Source organism: Salvelinus namaycush, chromosome 20 (assembly GCF_016432855.1).
Source record: "Salvelinus namaycush isolate Seneca chromosome 20, SaNama_1.0, whole genome shotgun sequence".
Lineage (NCBI taxonomy): Eukaryota > Metazoa > Chordata > Actinopteri > Salmoniformes > Salmonidae > Salvelinus > Salvelinus namaycush.
This window is the reverse complement of record NC_052326.1, coordinates 40671119-40688470: the sequence shown is the minus strand read 5'-3', so window position 1 is coordinate 40688470 and position 17352 is coordinate 40671119. Positions and strand designations below refer to the sequence as shown.

The 17352-nt window shown below is 42.2% G+C and overlaps 2 protein-coding genes across 2 annotated transcripts; both read left to right on the top strand.

Moving 5' to 3' along the window:
* Positions 1 to 515: 515 nt before the first annotated feature.
* Positions 516 to 4156, top strand: LOC120064625 (cytokine-inducible SH2-containing protein-like). Its single transcript, XM_039015244.1, has 3 exons — positions 516 to 829; positions 2969 to 3141; positions 3296 to 4156. Exons 1-3 carry the CDS (start codon positions 810 to 812, stop codon positions 3802 to 3804), a joined length of 702 nt encoding a protein of 233 aa, XP_038871172.1. The 5' UTR covers positions 516 to 809; the 3' UTR covers positions 3805 to 4156.
* A 3850-nt stretch (positions 4157 to 8006) lies between these two features.
* LOC120065359 (transforming protein RhoA-like) lies at positions 8007 to 17352 on the top strand. The gene is made up of 5 exons (XM_039016290.1): positions 8007 to 8177; positions 14337 to 14494; positions 14909 to 15029; positions 16332 to 16462; positions 16566 to 17352. Exons 2-5 carry the CDS (start codon positions 14339 to 14341, stop codon positions 16737 to 16739), a joined length of 582 nt encoding a protein of 193 aa, XP_038872218.1. The 5' UTR covers positions 8007 to 8177; positions 14337 to 14338; the 3' UTR covers positions 16740 to 17352.

The following is a 17352-nucleotide window of genomic DNA, read 5'->3' as shown; positions in this document are numbered from 1 at the left end:
TCGTTGATTGTTTGTCCTGTAAAACAGAACGTATAAATTACAAACAAATACGTCTCCAATTTTACTTCTTTAAACACTCATTTAAACAATGAATAGGTTAACAAACGGTAATCACAAAGTTAAAGAATCAACAGTAGCCAATGAAACATTATGATGGAAGGCGGAGCATTATACGGGGGAGGCTCAGTCAGCTAAGGTCAATTTCAGTCAGCTTTCCTGGAAAGTGCTCTACTTAGAAGTCATCCGCTGCGCATTAGGTGTACTGGTGATGTCAGCTGAGCCTCTTCCATACCCCTGGCGCGAGGCTGAAAAGGAAACTCGAGCACGCGCCGGAGAAAATCGAAACGCAGCGCAGTTCCGCGAAACAGGGTGGGCACAGGACAGATGCGGCCCCTGCCGCTGCGGCGCTGAAATACAAAGCCATTATTGGAATTAGATTCCTAGAACTTCCGTCAACCCGCAACACTGAATTTACAAGAGAGGCGTTTTCTCACCGTCTTTCCGTAGAATAGAATAACAACAGTGTCTGGTGAGCGGATTACTCCGCTGGACTTCACCCTCTATTTTTTCGGAGGTTGAAACTGACACGTTGGAGATTTTATAGTTATGACCAAAATAAATTTGGATTATTTTACATTTTGAAAAAATTCTGAAAAGTCTATTTAGTTAATGAGATTACTTTTGTTTTTCGGATTATTGGCGCCATGACAACGTCAACTCAGTGACTGTTCCTACAGTATATAATAATCACTGGCTTTATTGGATAATTGTATAAACATACAGGCCAAAATGTTTAAACTGGATTCATAATGATTTCTTGTGTTCAAAGGTAAGTTGAATTTGTTGTTGGCACAATTAGGCTACATGCACTCATTTTAATTTCACAATTTGGCTGTGCTGAGAAAATCAAATGTAGCCACGTTTTGACATCACATGTAGGAAATTAAGGAACATTCAGCACAGAGTTTATTCGTTGTGTACCAGACAGTGTGGAAAAAAGCCAGGAGAATGAAGTGTTTAGGATTTATATGAGTTCATATTCGAAGATTATAAATTAGGCCTATAGTCAAAAAAATGTCTGCCTGTGACAGTTGTAGCCTAGGCTGAAAGTTTGAATGTGGATGGACTTTTTCTCCATGCAAAATTGAAGGTATTTCGGGTCAAGAATTCATCATGGGATTTGACCTTGTTACCTACATTATTTGTATATCATAGGTAATAATAATAGGTTAGCAATAATCCTGGATCCTAAACGTTTTGTTAAACGTTATTTTAGTTGTGTCGCCCCTTTGGAGAAGCTATAATTATGATTTCTTTGATAATTTATTTATACAATTGCTTTCAATCTGTGCTCAATTAATTTTAAGCCATGAAGATGATAACTACATATGGTTACCAACGCACAACGTCTCCTTGCTCCTCGGATGGATACACAAGTGTAATGGCTGCGCTCAATACAATGACACTTACAAATGTAGATTCTTCAAACACCCCCAAACAGGGTGTAACGTCTTTCGTAGGTGGAAAGAGAGGAGGACCAAAGCGCAGCACGTTTCCATATTTATTGGAATACTTTTTCAATACGAACAAAAACAATAAACAGACGAAAACCAACGAAGCTACAGTCCTGAACTAGTGAACACATGAACGCACAAACAGGAACAATCACCCACAAACCAATAGTGAAAACAGGCAACCTAAATATGGTTCCCAATCAGAGACAACGTAAAACACCTGCCTCTGATTGAGAACCATATCAGGCCAATAAGACAAACCTAACCTAGAAACATAGAACATAGACTATACCCACCCAGCTCACGTCCTGACCAACTAAATAAAGACAAAACAAAGGAAATAAGGTCAGGAACGTGACACAGGGAAACAGGTCAATCAAAGGTGTTGTCACGTGCTTCACTAAGGCAGTGATGTATCTTATAACTTTACAACAAGGGTTGTAAAAAGTATATGGGTAAAACGAAGCGCGAACTAAAAAGTAAGAATCTGAGCATAGCACCTATTAGGTGCAAAAACTCGACGTATCCAGTTACGGGCCATTTTTTGGAAGCAAACCACTCTCTATTTTGTGCCTTTGCTGTATTGGTATCCCTAGGAGAGGGTGTGACCTTGACAATTTATTGTTAAATCGAGAGGCCGCCTGGATCTTTAATTTAAAGATACATTCGGTCTCAACGTAGAGTTTGATCTGAAGCCATTCTTGTGATTCTTATGTTTTTGCTATCCATTGTAAATAATGTTTGTAGGCCTATGTAGCCAAATTGTATCTATGATCATATGTTATCCATTCATGCTTTTTATATGTTCTATTTATATGTGTAAATCAACCAATGAAATTAAGCCACAGCCAGCCATGATTACAGACACCTGTGTGCCCTTTCAAACTCTATCAACTAGTGACCTGCAGTGTTTGTCATTACACCCTGATGAAGACATCAAGGCTGTCGAAATGTTGGTTATGGTTATTAAATTATTGCATCTGAGTACCTAGAGTGTACCTAGAGTGTGCCGCTTTTCTTTTTCACTACACATGGTTAACATAAAGGCACATGGTTAAGTCAAAGTTGATAAAGAAAGGAGGAAAATCATCTTCTTTACACATTCCCCACATTTTATGTTATTTATGTTATAGCAGCATCAGTGCCTTCGGGCCTCTGCTGACAGTTTAACAAAGTGCCTCCTAAGGGTTCATATACCACCATTTGCCAAGTTATGGAAAACTAGGGCGGAAAAAGTGCTCATGCAGCTTGCTTTGTGTTTGATGTTTAGGGAAAATCGTGACTGGTGAAAATCTGTGAATATCATACTACTTATATGACAACATTGTGGGGTGGAAATCACAATCCTTTTGCCACCCCTAGATGTGACATATGTTTCTGTCTCCATAGCAACTACTGTGTTATAACCTATCCAATCCAGGCACAAAATTATAGATTCTTTCCTCCTACCTCAGGGCTCTGTTGCGAGGGCCACCTTCGGATATGATTGCTAGGATGATGAGCAGCATGCAGCAGAATTATGGTGAGAGAGGAGATTTGTGTTGTCAGAACCCAACTGCCCCTCTCTATGACCCTACAGAGGACCTCTGCTGCATCACCACCACCTTCCAGTACCTGCAGAACTCAGGTATGCCTACTAGCACCCCCCCCACCCCACCCTTATGTGTATGTGTGTATGTTTATATGTGTAAGCATGTGTGTGTGTTTCAGCGTTAAAGTCTGCATGTAATGGAGATAATATGGGACACAATAGTAACATGTGGGTCTGTTTCTGCCTCCAGGTTGGTACTGGGGGTCCATTTCAGCCAGAGAGGCTCGAGACGCTCTCCTGAAGGTGTCAGTGGGAACCTTCCTGGTACGCGACAGCAGCCACCCTCTCTACATGCTGACTCTGTCAGTGAAGACGGCCTGTGGCCCCACCAACGTACGCATAGAGTACAGTGGGGGTCACTTCCGTCTGGATTCCAGCTCCCCAGGCCCCCCTCACTTGCTGTCCTTCCCTGACGTCTGCAGCCTGGTGCAACACTACGTTGGCTCAGGCCAGACACAACAGGGCAAGAGAGTGGAGTCAGAGGGCCCTCCAAAACCTAATGCCAAACCCAGCCCTTCCCAGCCCTCAGCGAAGGACAATGCAGTACTGCTCAAGCTGATGCGTCCCCTGCCACAGGCCTTCCCCTCTCTCCAGCACCTCACACGCCTCACCATCAACTGCCAAATCGACTGCATTGACCAGCTGCCCCTGCCACGCCCACTGGTGCGCTACCTGCAGGACTACCCTTTCCAGGTATGAGGGTCCTCTGGCAGCCATCCCTGCCCAAGGAAGGGCACACAGGAGGCCCAGGGACCTCCCAGTGAGGGTTAAAGGTTAGGACCTTATGCTTATAGGGTCAGAGATAGCTTCTGACTCAGCTCAGCTGGACAGTGGAGCGTGGAAAGCAAAGTGCAGTGTTGCCTTTGGAAGAGTAGGACTATAAAGTCTCACTGGGCCTTGGGCTGCTCGTACAGACATCCATGAACCAGACACCATTTATACTGTTTACTTTAATATTAATATAATTACATTTTATGGATTTTGTGTCTATTGTTTCAAATCTCTTTTATAGTAAAAAAAATTATGTCTCTTCTACGTCTTTTGTCTGACCCATAATCTATTGTAAACCATCACTAACAGACTGTTACAGAGTAGCAGTAGCCAGGAAAAAAGAGGAATTACTTCAGCAGGAATGAACAGGAATTTTAGGTATAATAATAATAAAACCGTTCTTACACTTTGCTGCAGTACTCCATGTCATCTATCACAGATGGAAGGATGCTGGTGAAAAAACAGCGAGTGATCTTGATATTGTAAGATTTTAATTATTTATCAAAAATCTATGTGTTTTGTGTTTTGTGTAAACAGGTTTCGTAAACAGTCACATGGGGAAATTATTAGCATTAAGCCTATTGCTGGGAGCATTTCCATGGAACATTATGCCTGAGTTGGTTTCCAAGAGGTGAATTTGACTAGTGCTAAGAAAGCCTCTTATCAGGATTAGAGCCAGAGCAATGGTCATTAATACACGAAAAGAGGACAGAGTGTACACACACACACACACACACACACACACACACACACACACACACACACACACACACACACACACACACACACAAAGAGGGGCAAACAAACACACACACACATACAAACAGACACACATACAAACACAGACACATATGTGCATAACATACACACATAGCATTGTGAAGCATTACAGACAGGCTGAACTTATTGTCAACCATTGTTTAGCGAGCTGTTTCCAATAATTCAAAATGAGTTGTCGATCACATCTTTTGTATGTATGCTATGGTACCAATGATGTACGGTGCATTCAGAAAGTATTCAGACCCTTTCACTTTTTCCACATATTGTTATGTTACAGGCTTATTCTAAAATGTATAAAATCATTTTTTTCTCATCAATCTTCACACAATACCCCATAATGACAAAGTGAAAACAGGTTTTTAGAAATGTTTGCAAATGTATAAATAATAAAAACAGAAATACCTTATTTACATAGGTATTCAGACTCCTTGCTATGAGACTCGAAATTTGTAGGTGTATTTGTATTCATTAGGGATCCCCATTTGCTGTTGCCAAGGCAGCAGCAACTTTTCCTGTGGTCCAAACACATTAAAGCACTTACAAGCACCCACTCCAATTTGCAAACCGCCCCAACAGATCCACATATGATGCAATCTTCATTGCACTCCACACTGCCATTTCACACCTGGACAAAAGGAACAGCTATGTGAGAATGCTATTCATTGACTACAGCTCAGCGTTCAACACCATGGTGCCCTCAAAGCTCATCAATAAACTAAGGACCCTGGGACTAAACACCTCCCTCTGCAACTGGATCCTGGACTTCCTGACCGGCCGCCCCCAGGTGGTAAGGGTAGGTAACAACACATCCGCCACGCTGATCCTCAACAGGGGGGCCCCTCAGCGGTGCGTGCTCAGTCCCCTCCTGTACTCCCTGTTCACTCATGACTGCACGGCCAGGCACGACTCCAACACCATAATTTCATTAAGTTTGCCGATGACACAACAGTGGAAGGCCTGATCACCGACAACAATGCAACAGCCTATAGGGAAGAGGTCAGAGACCTGGCAGTGTGGTTCAATGACAACAACCTCTCCCTCAATGTCATCAAGACAAAGGAGGTGATTGTGGACTACAGGAAAAAGAGGACCGAGCACTCCCCCATTCTCATCGACGGGCTGTAGTGGAGCAGGTTGAGAGCTTCAAGTTCCTTGCCGTTCTCATCACCAACCAACTAACATGGTCGAAACACACTAAGACAGTCGTGAAGAGGGCATGGCAAAACCTATTCCCCCTCAGGAGACTGAAAATATTTGGCATGGGTCCTCAGATCCTCAAAAGGTTTTACAGCTGCACCATCGCGAGCATCCTGATGGGTTGCATCACTGCCTGGTATGGCAACTGCTCCGTCTCCTACCGCAAGGCACTACAGAGGGTAGTGCGTGAACGGCCCAGCACATCACCGGAGCCAAGCTTCCTGCCATTCAGGACCTCTATACCAGGCAGTGTCAGAGGAAGGCCCTAAAAATTGTCAAAGACTCCAGCCACCCTAGTCATAGACTGTTCTCTCTGCTACCGCACGGCAAGCGGTACCGGAGTGCCAAGTCTAGGTCCAAGAGGCTTCTAAACAGCTTCTTCCCCCAAGCCATAAGATTCCTGAACAGCTAATCAAATGGCCAGACTATTTGCATTGCCCTCTTCTTCTACTCTGCTGCTACTCTCTGTTATTATCTATTCATAGTCACTTTAATAACTCTATCTACCTGTGCATATTACTTCAAGTACCTCAATGCCACCGGTGCCCCCGCAGGTAGCCTAGTGGTTAGAGCATTGGGCCAGTAGCCAAAAGGTTGCTAGATCGAATCCCCGAGCTGACAAGGTAAAAATATGTCGTTCTGCCCCTGAACAAGGCAGTTAACCCACTGTTCCTAGGCCGTCATTGTAAATAAGAATGTGTTTTTAACTGACTTGCCAAGTTAAATAAAGGTTAAATAAAATAAATAAATAAAATAAAAATGTACTCTGTACTGGTACCCCCTGTATATAGCCCTGCTTTTTTTTTTTACTGCTGCTCTTTAATTATTTGTTATTCTTATCTCTTACTTTTTTTGAGCTATTTTCTTAAAACTGCATTGTTGGTTAAGGGCTTGTAAAGATTTCACTGTTGTATTCGGCGCATGTGACAAATAAATGTGATTTGATCTATGAACGTTTGAACATCTGGCCATGTACTCTTATAATCTCCACCCAGCACAGCCAGAAGAGGGCTGGCCACTCCTCAGAGCCTGGTTTCTCTTTAGGTTTCTTCCTAGGTTCCTGCCTTCCTAAGGAGTTTTTCCTAGCCACCGTGTCTCTATATCTGAATTGCTTGCTGTTTGGGGTTTAAGGCTGGGTTTCTGTATTAGCACTTTGTGACATCTGCTGATGTAAAAAGGGCTTTATAAAAAAAGGTGATTGATAGAAGAATGCAAGGCCTTTGACTCTAGCCAAATATTGGAGTAAAGGAGCCTAACATTACGCCCTAGTCCAAGGACCTTACATGTTCTGTTTAAAGGGAGAATTTGCTCTGGAAGCCAAAACAGCCGAATACTCCTTCATAGAGACTGGATAGAGACTGGACGGGATTGGCGTTTGGGGGGGGGGGGGGGGGGGTTGATGTCTAGGGCTTTACAGGACTAATAAAATAATTGAAACTCGCACCTTAAACGTTGGATGCGATCCGCTAACCTAATCTCAAAGAAGAAGAAGCCTTTGTCCACTGATTGAGGTGTAATGTAACAGTCAGGGTTTCCTCCCTCTTTATGGACACTGACTGAGAGTCATGATCAAGGGCTTTTTTTATTTAACTAGGCAAGTCAGTTACGAACAAATTCTTATTAACAATGACGGCCTACCCCAGCCAAACCTGGACGACGCTGGGCCAATTGTGCGCCGTCCTATGGTACTCCCAATCACGGCCAGATGTGATATAGCCTGGATTCAAACCAGTGACTGTAGTGACGCCTCTTGCACTGAGATGCAGTGCCTTAGACCGCTGCGCCACTCGGGCTACCTTTACTATTTTCTTAGTAGGGACTTTTAAAAACCTTTATACTCCATCAGTGCAATTATCATTCATCATAATTATCAATTAACTATGATCATTATTATTAATAATCATAATTATCACCATGGAAATAGATTATTTGAGAATCAATTCATTTGTTGGTGTTTTTGCCAAGGTCCATCTGGAGGTATATCTTTCTTGTGACAAATAAACACACCGTTGCAGTCTGAACGATGGGGTGAAATAGGGCATCTCTGTTGAAGCCATGTTTGGAACTGTGTGGCGTCAGTCAGTGTTCATAAAGAGGGAGGAAACCCTGACCGTACACAGACTTTGCTGTCCGAGTCATCAAAGATTTTTCAGTTGCCACTCGTCCTACGCAGTCCGAGTCAAGCACCTCCTCCTCGCGGTCTGTTTCAGAGCGCCCCCTCAAACACAGTTGGGAGCTACTAGCCTAACACAAGCTAACTAGTCAAGCGTGAGACCGAGACATTATCAAGAAAACAACAAACTAGCTAGCTACCTATTGGCCAGGTAAGCCTAATTGGATTACACAAATGTTGCCAATATAACTCAGAAACCAATAATGCAGTAACGTTAGTAAAGCTAGCTAACGTAGTTATTTTAAGTGCATTAAAAGCTAACCAGGTCTAAATGCATTTTCCTCTTCAACCTTGCCAGTTAGCAAGCTAGCCACCCCATCACTTCCGCATCGGATAGGCTAATCTAATACGCTAGCAAGCTATCGTTGGCAAATTAGTTATTTTAAATTCACATCGATAACCTTAACTAGTTAGTTAGCTAGGGCTGTTTACGTGGTATTCGTGCCCTGCAATATCAGACATGGCCGCATAAATTAATAACACATGTGTTGACCAGCTACGAGCTAGCAATTTTTATTTCGTGTTGAGCTATCTAGAACTAGCTAAATTATCTAACGTTAGTTGTTAGTAAAGTTAGCTAGCTGGGTAACAACCCTTCTGTTAGTTGCCTAGCTAGTTGCTACCATGCTGTGTTGTTATGGGTTGCTGCCATACTATGTTGTCGTCTTAGGTCTCTCTTTATTTAGTGTTGTGTGTTTTGTCCTATATTTGTACTTTAAATCCCCGTCCCGCAGGAGGCCTTTTGGTAGGCCGTAATTGTAAATACTAATTTAATTCATTAACTTTTTATTTATCTTGTGGCTAATCAAGTAGGTAAGCCAATAAGTTAGCTGCACCGTCAGCCAACTGTTAATACTGTTGTGAGGGGGATAGATAATACTGTAATGAAACGGCAGGGAGCAGGTCTCGAACCCTCGACCTTCTAACCCGAAGTCCAGCGTGCTATCGACTGTGCCGCAAAAGCATGCTCTAACGGCAGAGTCGATTTCCAAGTTCGTTACAATATATTAGCTTGCTCGTTATCTTGATTTCATATCCCACTCAATTAGCTAACTACTTTAGCTGCGTTAACTAATGTTATTCTGATTGACATTCAAATATGCACAATCGATACATTTTCATCTGAGTCTTATGTTCCCGAATGAATTAAAATAATCTAAATCTAAAAAGTACCCTTAGTGTTTTCATAACATTAGACAATGTCTAGCTGTGTTGTTCCAGATCACAAATCCTACAGGAGACCTATTTGATCATATTAATTAATAAATGATTTTGACAAATTAATATTTTGAAGTGAGAGCTGTCCCTTTATTTCATCCCGTTATTTCATTTCAAAATACAGTTCCACCACTGCTACAAAGATAGCTACAGCTAACATATCCCCTGATCATGACTCAATACATTACATTAACAAAAGTACGTGGACACCTGCTCGTCTAACATCTCATTCCAAAATCTTGGGCATTAATATGAAGTTGGTCCCCCGTTTGCTGCTATAACAGCCTCCACTCTTTTTGGAAGTCTTTCCACTAGATGTTGGAATATTGCTGGAGGGACTTGCTTCCATTCAGCCACAAGATCATTAGTGAGGTTGGGCACTGATGTTGGGGCGATTAGGCCTGGCTCGCAGTCAGCATTCCAGTTTATCCCAAAGGTGTTTGATGGGGTTGAGGTCAGGGCTCTGTGCAGGCCAGTCAAGGTCTTCCACACTGATCTCGACAAACCATTTCTGTATGGACCTCACTTTGTGCACAGGGGCATTGTAATGCTGAAACAGGAAAGGGCCTTCCCCAAACTGTTACCACATGTGAAAGAACAGAATCGTCTAGAATGTCATTGTATGCTGTGGTGTTTAGATTTCCCTTCACTGGAACTAAGGGGCCTAGCCCGAACCCGGAAAAACACCCCCAGACCATTATTCCTCCTCCACCAAACTTTACAGTTGGCACTATGCATTGGGGCAGGTAGTGCTCTCCTGGCATCTTTCAAACCCAGATTCGTCCGTTGGACTGCCAGATGTTGACGCGTGATTCGTCACTCCAGAGAACGCGTTCCCACTGCTCCAGAGTCCAATGGCGGCGAGCTTTACACCACTCCAGCCGACGCTTGGCATTGCGCATGGTGATCTTAGTCTTGTGTGCGGCTGCTCGGCCATGGAAACCCATTTCATGAAGTTCCCGACAAACAGGTCTTGTGCTGACGTTGCTTCCAGAGGCCGTTTGGAAGTCGGTAGTGAGTGTTGCAACAGAGGACAGAATATTTTTATGTGCTTCTGCACTCGGCGGGCCTGTTCTGTGAGCTTGTGTGGCCTACCACTTTGCTTCTAAGCCGCTGTTGCTCCTAGAAGTTTCCACTTCACAATAACAGCACTTACAGTTAACAAGGGCAGCTCTAGCAGGGCAAACATTTTTAGAACTGACTTGTTGGAAAGGTGGCATCCTATGACAGTGCCACGTTGAAAGTCGCAGTTCTTCAGTAAGGACATTCTACTGTCAATGTTTGTCTATGGAGATTGCATGGCCATGTGCTTGATTTTATACACCTGTCAGCAACGGGTGTGGCTGAAATAGCCAAATCCACTAATTTCAATGGGTGTACACATACTTTTGTGTATATATAGTGTAGCTAAGAGTCATTGGAAGAAGGTGTCATCTGTAGGGAGGAGTTTTGTTAAGAGCAATGATGTTCAGTCTGAACATTAACACACCGCTTGCGGTATGGTTTTGGAAGCATAAGATCCTTTCATATTGGCGAAAATAAATAAATTGATACACACCTTTTCATAGTGTTAGGGTTCCCACACGGCCATATCTCCATGTTATAGCGCTTGTTTTATGGAAAACAGACGGAAGACAGTGGACTACCTGTGCTAATTAGCTATCTGCGTCCCCGAACACTTGTGTGTAAACAGAAGACAGACGCCACAAACTTGTTCTCACTGAAAAATACTGTCTGCTGCAACTTTTTATTTTTTTATTTGTGAAATTATTTTGATATTATATGAAAGTAGAGGGGTTTATGTTTCTAGAACTGTGCTGCAATTGAGAATCGTTTCAGTATGGAGTATTTGGCTGTTTTGGCTACCGGAGCCAATTCTCCCTTTTAACAGAACATGTAAGGTCCTTGGACAAAGGAGTAACATTCATCCAATATTGCGCTACTGCTAACATAGCTCTCAAACCCTTCTTTCCATTGGGTTTTCAGTGGTTAGCTATAATTTCAACACTGTGTTAGCAATGGCAATAATGAAGGTTGACCGATTATGATTTTTCAACACCGATACCGATTATTGGAAGACCAAAAAAAGCCGATACCGATTAATCGGCAGTTTTCTATATATATATTTGTAATAATGACAATTACAACAATACTGAATGAACAATGAACACTTATTTTAACTTAATATAATAACTACAATCAATTTAGTCTCAAATAAATAATGAAACATGTTCAATTTGGTTTAAATAATGCAAAAACAGTGTTGGAGAAGAAAGTAAAAGTGCAATATGTGCCATGTTAAAAAAAGCTTGCTCAGCTTGCTCCTTGCTCTGAACATGAGAACTTATGAAAGCTGGTGGTTCCTTTTAACACGAGTCTTCAATATTCCCAGTTAAGAAGTTTTAGGTTGTAGTTATTTGACTATTTCTCTCTCTACTATTTGTATTTCATATACCTTTGACTATTGGATGTTCTTATAGGCACTATAGTATTGCCAGCCTAACCTCGGGAGTTGATAGGCTTGTCATAAACAGTGCATCAAGCATTGCGAAGAGCTGCTGGCAAACGCAGGAAAGTGCTGTTTGAATGAATGCCTACGAGCCTGCTGCTACCTACCACCGCTCAGTCAGACTGCTCTATCAAATATCAAATCATAGACTTAATTATAATATAATAAACACACAGAAATACGAGCCTTAGGTCATTAATATGGTCAAATCTGGAAACTATCATTTCGAAAACAAAACCTTCAATGTTATGTCATAATTTTGTAAAATTCTGGCAAATGAATTACGGTCATTGTTAGGAAGAAATGGTCTTCACACAGTTCGCAACGAGCCAGGCAGCCCAAACTGCTGCATATACCCTGACTCTGCTTGCACAGAACGCAAGAGAAGTGACACAATTTCCCTAGTTAATATTGCCTGCTAACATTAATTTCTTTTAACGAAATATGCAGGTTTTAAAAAATATACTTGTGTATTGATTTTAAGAAAGGCATTGATGTTCATGGTTAGGTACATTGGTGCCATGATTGTGCTTTTTTTGCGAATGTGCTTTTGTTAAATCATCACCAGTTTGGCGAAGTTGAAGTAGGCTGTGATTAGATGGTAAATTAACAGGCACTGCTTTGATTATATGCAACGCAGGACAAGCTAGTTAACTACACATGGTTGATGATATTACTAGGTTAACTAGTGATTATGTTAAGATTGATTGTTTTTTATAAGTTTAATGCTAGCTAGCAACTTACCTTGGCTCCTTGCAGCCACAAGGTCCTTTTGATGCTGCACTCGCGTAACAGGTGGTCAGCCTGCAACGCAGTCTCCTCGTGGATTGCAATGTAATCGGCCAAATTCGGCGTCCAAAAATGCAGATTACCGATTGTTATGAAAACTTGAAATCAGCCATAATTAATCGGCCATGCCGAATCGGTCGACCATCGCTTGGAAAACAGTTCTCAAAACATTTGGCCAGTGCTCTCAATTTAAAATGTTAGTGTAGCACAGGTGTTCCCAATTTTAAAAAAGTTAGAAGTACAACATAAAATTTAGGTGCACCAGAAAATACTTTTTTTGATTGAGGTACAGTCTAAAGGAATTCTAGCTACTTTTGAAGCACATGTTGTGCCCTAGAAACTAATATATAACACTGTAAATATGTCAGTTGTAAAATATTAGGTTTCTATATTGTGTAAAAGCTCTTGTCCTATTTTTTTTATTTTATTTAACTAGGCAAGTCGGTTAAGAACAAATTCTTATTTACAATGACGGCCTACACCAGCCAAACCCGGACATGACGCTGGGCCAATTGTGCGCCACCCTATCGGACTCCCAATCACGGCCGGTTGTGATACAGCCTGGATTCGAACCGGGGACTGTAGTGACGCCTCAAGCACTGAGATGCAGTGCTTTAGACTGCTGCGCCACTTGGGAGCCCCCGATGCATTACATTGAAAATTGTACACTGTCTCTTTATAAACGTCAGGTTTGGGATGATTAAATGCAAGAGATCTGTCATTCATTCATTGCTATTACCATTGATCTCCTGAAGAAGCTATCCCATTTCCTTTATGTGCCCCCAAATGTTTGGATAAACTGATAAAGTTACCAGGTTCTTAGCTAGCTAGACAACGAGGTAACATGACTGAACAAAGTCTAAACAAATGGTTAATGACGTCGACGCGCGAGTGGTTTTAGAACGGTCCACGACATGGTTTCTGAATGTAAAATGCGGTTCTGGCGATCCGCTTTAGGAAGATAAAAATGGTGCGCCAGTCTTTTGACCTGGTAGAGCTAGAAGCAAACCATGTTCGCTGTAGTAATGGTGCAACAATGATGCTAATGGATTTGCACTCGCTTGTTTCTCTATGGAACTCGGAAACAACGGCACAGCGAAGCCTTATCATTATTACAACTATCTGGGAGATTCTTTTCATAGTTGCACAGTGCTCCCAAAATAAAACTCTTGGTTGCACAGAAACATATTTAGTCGCATATGAGACCAAATTGGGCGCACTTTAGAGCCCTGCATTTGGCCCTTTCATATCGGCGAGGGGGGGAAATATTTAAAGTAAAAAAAGATGCACTTACTATAATGTTAGCAGATTGGCAGTGCTTCCAGTTGACGGACTACACTTCCTCCCCAGTTATGCTTACACACAGGTGCACAGGTGGTCTCGTCTGTCTGTTTTTGATAAACAAGTTATGTAACATGGAGATATGATCACGTGGGAACTCTAACCCTATGAAGGTGTGTAATAATTTATCCTTTTTATTTATTTTTTGTCGCTGATATAAAAGATACGTTCATAATGTTTCCAAAACCGTACCGCAAGCGATGCGTGTGAGCATTTTGAGCAAGTGTCCAGGCTCTTAACAAGTCCCCCAGGAGGAAGATACCTACATCTATATGCACTCTAAGGGAGTTGGTGCCTATGAATGGGCTACAGCTAACATACTGTAACTATTAACTACGTAATATGAGGCCCATGCAGGACTTGAAAACATCTGTTGCCAGTACCATCCATGCTCCAACTCTTTGATCTGTAATGTATTTATGTCTGTCTCAACGTTCTCTCTCGTTTGTTCAGTCATGGCAGCCATCCGAAAGAAACTGGTCATAGTGGGAGACGGAGCGTGCGGGAAGACCTGTCTGCTCATCGTATTCAGTAAAGACCAGTTCCCCGAGGTCTACGTGCCCACTGTCTTCGAGAACTACGTCGCTGACATTGAGGTCGACAGCAAACAGGTAATGTCTTCTCCCTTAGTTTTTTTCAACCTGTATTTCTCTCGCTGTAAATTACATTTATCATACAAAGCAGGATGATCAATGAGAATTAACAGAATTAAAATCTGCCAACAGTCACTACTGGCTCCTCCCAATTTGCAACCTCACTCGAGGCTTTCACAAATTGGTAAGCGCCAATAGTGGCAGACAATGTTGGCAGATATCACATTTTGTTTCAATTGATTTTTCTAAGCAGTAAGTTGCCCAGCTGTGTGTAATTATTTCGTATTGCTGACTTTTCCTATGATTAAATGTGGATTGGCCATTCTGCAATCTGCATCATGCCTCTAAATTGTTTCATAATAGGTCAGATACACTGTATTTATCTGGGAAGTTGGGCACAGTTGGTTGATGTCTCTTGAAATCCTTTGACAGGTTGAGTTGGCACTATGGGATACAGCAGGCCAGGAGGACTATGATAGGCTCCGTCCCCTCTCTTACCCAGATACTGATGTCATCCTCATGTGCTTCTCCATTGATAGCCCCGACAGTTTGGGTGAGTATTTATGTCGCTACGCGTACAGACACCCATACATACCAATTCTGTCAGACATCAATACAACTGTGCAGACTTATACACATTCACTTTTGTGACACCGGGTCTTGTTTTGGTGACAGAGCTTTGACAGAATTGGAAAGCACACTTATATCCACAATCAGAGGACTTTGACCTGGACAGTAGGGCTAGGTGATATGGCCAAAATCTCATATCCCGATATAGGTCATTTCATATCCCGATAACGATACATATCACGATATATATCACGATATAGCACATTAACTTTTAAATTAAATGAATAAATAGTTTATATAAAATGACCACATGTAAAGGCCTATTTCTTATTACATTTTTAATTATACTCAACAAATAAAAAGGTACTTACTCATATTTGATTATTTTGTTTTGAACCTGGGCAAATTTTCAATTAAGCATGTAATAAAAAATGAATGTATAAAATCTTAAAGTAAATAGAAAACAATTCAACTATAGTTGCAAACAAAATAATATAGGCCTAAAAAATAACATATATATTTTTGGGGGCTTGCCTGTTTTGCATGTTATTTTGGCATTAATATGTGTCACATATCAATTTGCATTTGGTACCTTGGGTCGAGTGTTCGCACCAACCCACGAAACCCCCGTTTATCGACCGTGTAAATTGGGGCAATGTCTTTGCAGATGTAAGTTGTAAAGGCAGCTGTTGTCTCCTTCCATCTTCGTGATTCTTTGCCATATGGTGTGCCGTGGGCAAAAGCCTCTTGCAACGTCTGAGTCGGGGGGTTTGTTTTGAGCACTCTACTACATTTTTGCGTCTCACCGTGGACTCTCTCCGTACTGTTTCACATGATTCTTGCGTAGGTCGTAAAAGAGGTTAATGGTGTTTGAGCCTGTTGTCGAGACCGGCCTGCGCCATATTTTGCAGAGGACGGTTTTCTGGTCTGTCAGACTTTTCATACCCAAACCACGTCCATGCGACCTAAGTTGCCCCTCTTTTAGGTACGAGCTCCGTGTCTCCGTGCTCTGTGCCACGTTCACTCTCTTCCATGTTTGTTTGTTGCAAATTTACGAACGCAAAGCGTCGTCCAATTGACGAAAAATATTGCCGTAAAGAGTGTGATTTGAGACAACGAAATAAACGATAGAGCATAATATGAAACGATAGACATTTTTCTATCGTCACACGATATATATCGTCATATCGCCCAGCCCTACTGGACAGCCTTGATTAGTATGCTGAAGAAGTTTGCTCTCGCTAACTCCTACTGGCCTTGACTTCTGCCCTTCCCCCTTGTTTAGAAAACATCCCGGAGAAGTGGACTCCAGAAGTCAAACACTTCTGCCCTAACGTTCCCATTATCCTAGTGGGCAACAAAAAGGACCTGCGTAACGACGAGCACACCCGCAGAGAGCTAGCCAAGATGAAGCAGGTACAGTCAGTCTCTCGCTCAATCTCTCTCACACACACACAATTCTCAGAAGATCAATATGTGGCTTTCCTGACTCCGCATTCTGACCCCCCACCCCTCTCAGGAGCCTGTGAAGCCAGAGGAGGGGCGTGACATGGCGAACCGGATCAGTGCCTTCGGCTACATGGAGTGCTCCGCAAAGAGCAAGGATGGGGTGAGGGAAGTGTTTGAGATGGCCACGAGGGCGGCGCTACAGGCCCGGCGGGGGAAGCAGAGACATAAATGCCTCCTACTGTAAAAGGAGGGAAGGCGTGAGGAACACGGCCTCCCACTGGGTACAAGGGGAACGATAGAAGATAAGAAATTAGGTCTATTCCCCCCTTTGCTCCAAAAAAGACTGTGCTCACCAGTTTTTACTAAAGGTGTAATGCTTTTAATTTTCTGTCTTAAAGCAAAACAAGTTAAATAGTCATGGTTTTGTCAGTATTCAATGTTGATGATGGGGTTATGGAAATGCTTTTTTGTACTTGTACATGAGTGAATCTGCCATATCAACATTTCCCTTCTGAACCTGTACGGCCATGTAACTGATGTAGTCAGCCAGAGGTGTAATCATTAGTCCAAAACGTTTTGCAACGGAAACTTAATTTCTAATGGACAAATTCAGGTAGGTCCCTCCCCGTTTTTGATCGGTTTTTGTTCTTCGTGAATACACCACAGGGGATCTATTGTTGTGTCATACCTGCCAATTAAGTGCTTGAGCCCTGCCCACTGAACTGAGGAACATTACCACAGCCAATCAGGGAGGGGTACCTATACACTGTGACCCATAGTCTTTATGATTCTTTTGTAATTTTTGATTTATGCACAGGCATAAAATTGTTGAAATAAATGTGCTTCATATAAAACCC

Excerpts from the sequence above, each read along its gene's own strand:
- LOC120064625 (XM_039015244.1), top strand. The coding sequence starts at position 810 with ATGATTTCTTGTGTTCAAAG. Across the intron at positions 830-2,968 it reads ATGATTTCTTGTGTTCAAAG|GGCTCTGTTGCGAGGGCCAC; the intron begins GTAAGTTGAATT and ends CTCCTACCTCAG. Across the intron at positions 3,142-3,295 it reads CCAGTACCTGCAGAACTCAG|GTTGGTACTGGGGGTCCATT; the intron begins GTATGCCTACTA and ends TTCTGCCTCCAG.
- LOC120065359 (XM_039016290.1), top strand. The coding sequence starts at position 14,339 with ATGGCAGCCATCCGAAAGAAACTGGTCATAGTGGGAGACGGAGCGTGC. Across the intron at positions 14,495-14,908 it reads TTGAGGTCGACAGCAAACAG|GTTGAGTTGGCACTATGGGA; the intron begins GTAATGTCTTCT and ends ATCCTTTGACAG. Across the intron at positions 16,463-16,565 it reads AGCTAGCCAAGATGAAGCAG|GAGCCTGTGAAGCCAGAGGA; the intron begins GTACAGTCAGTC and ends CACCCCTCTCAG.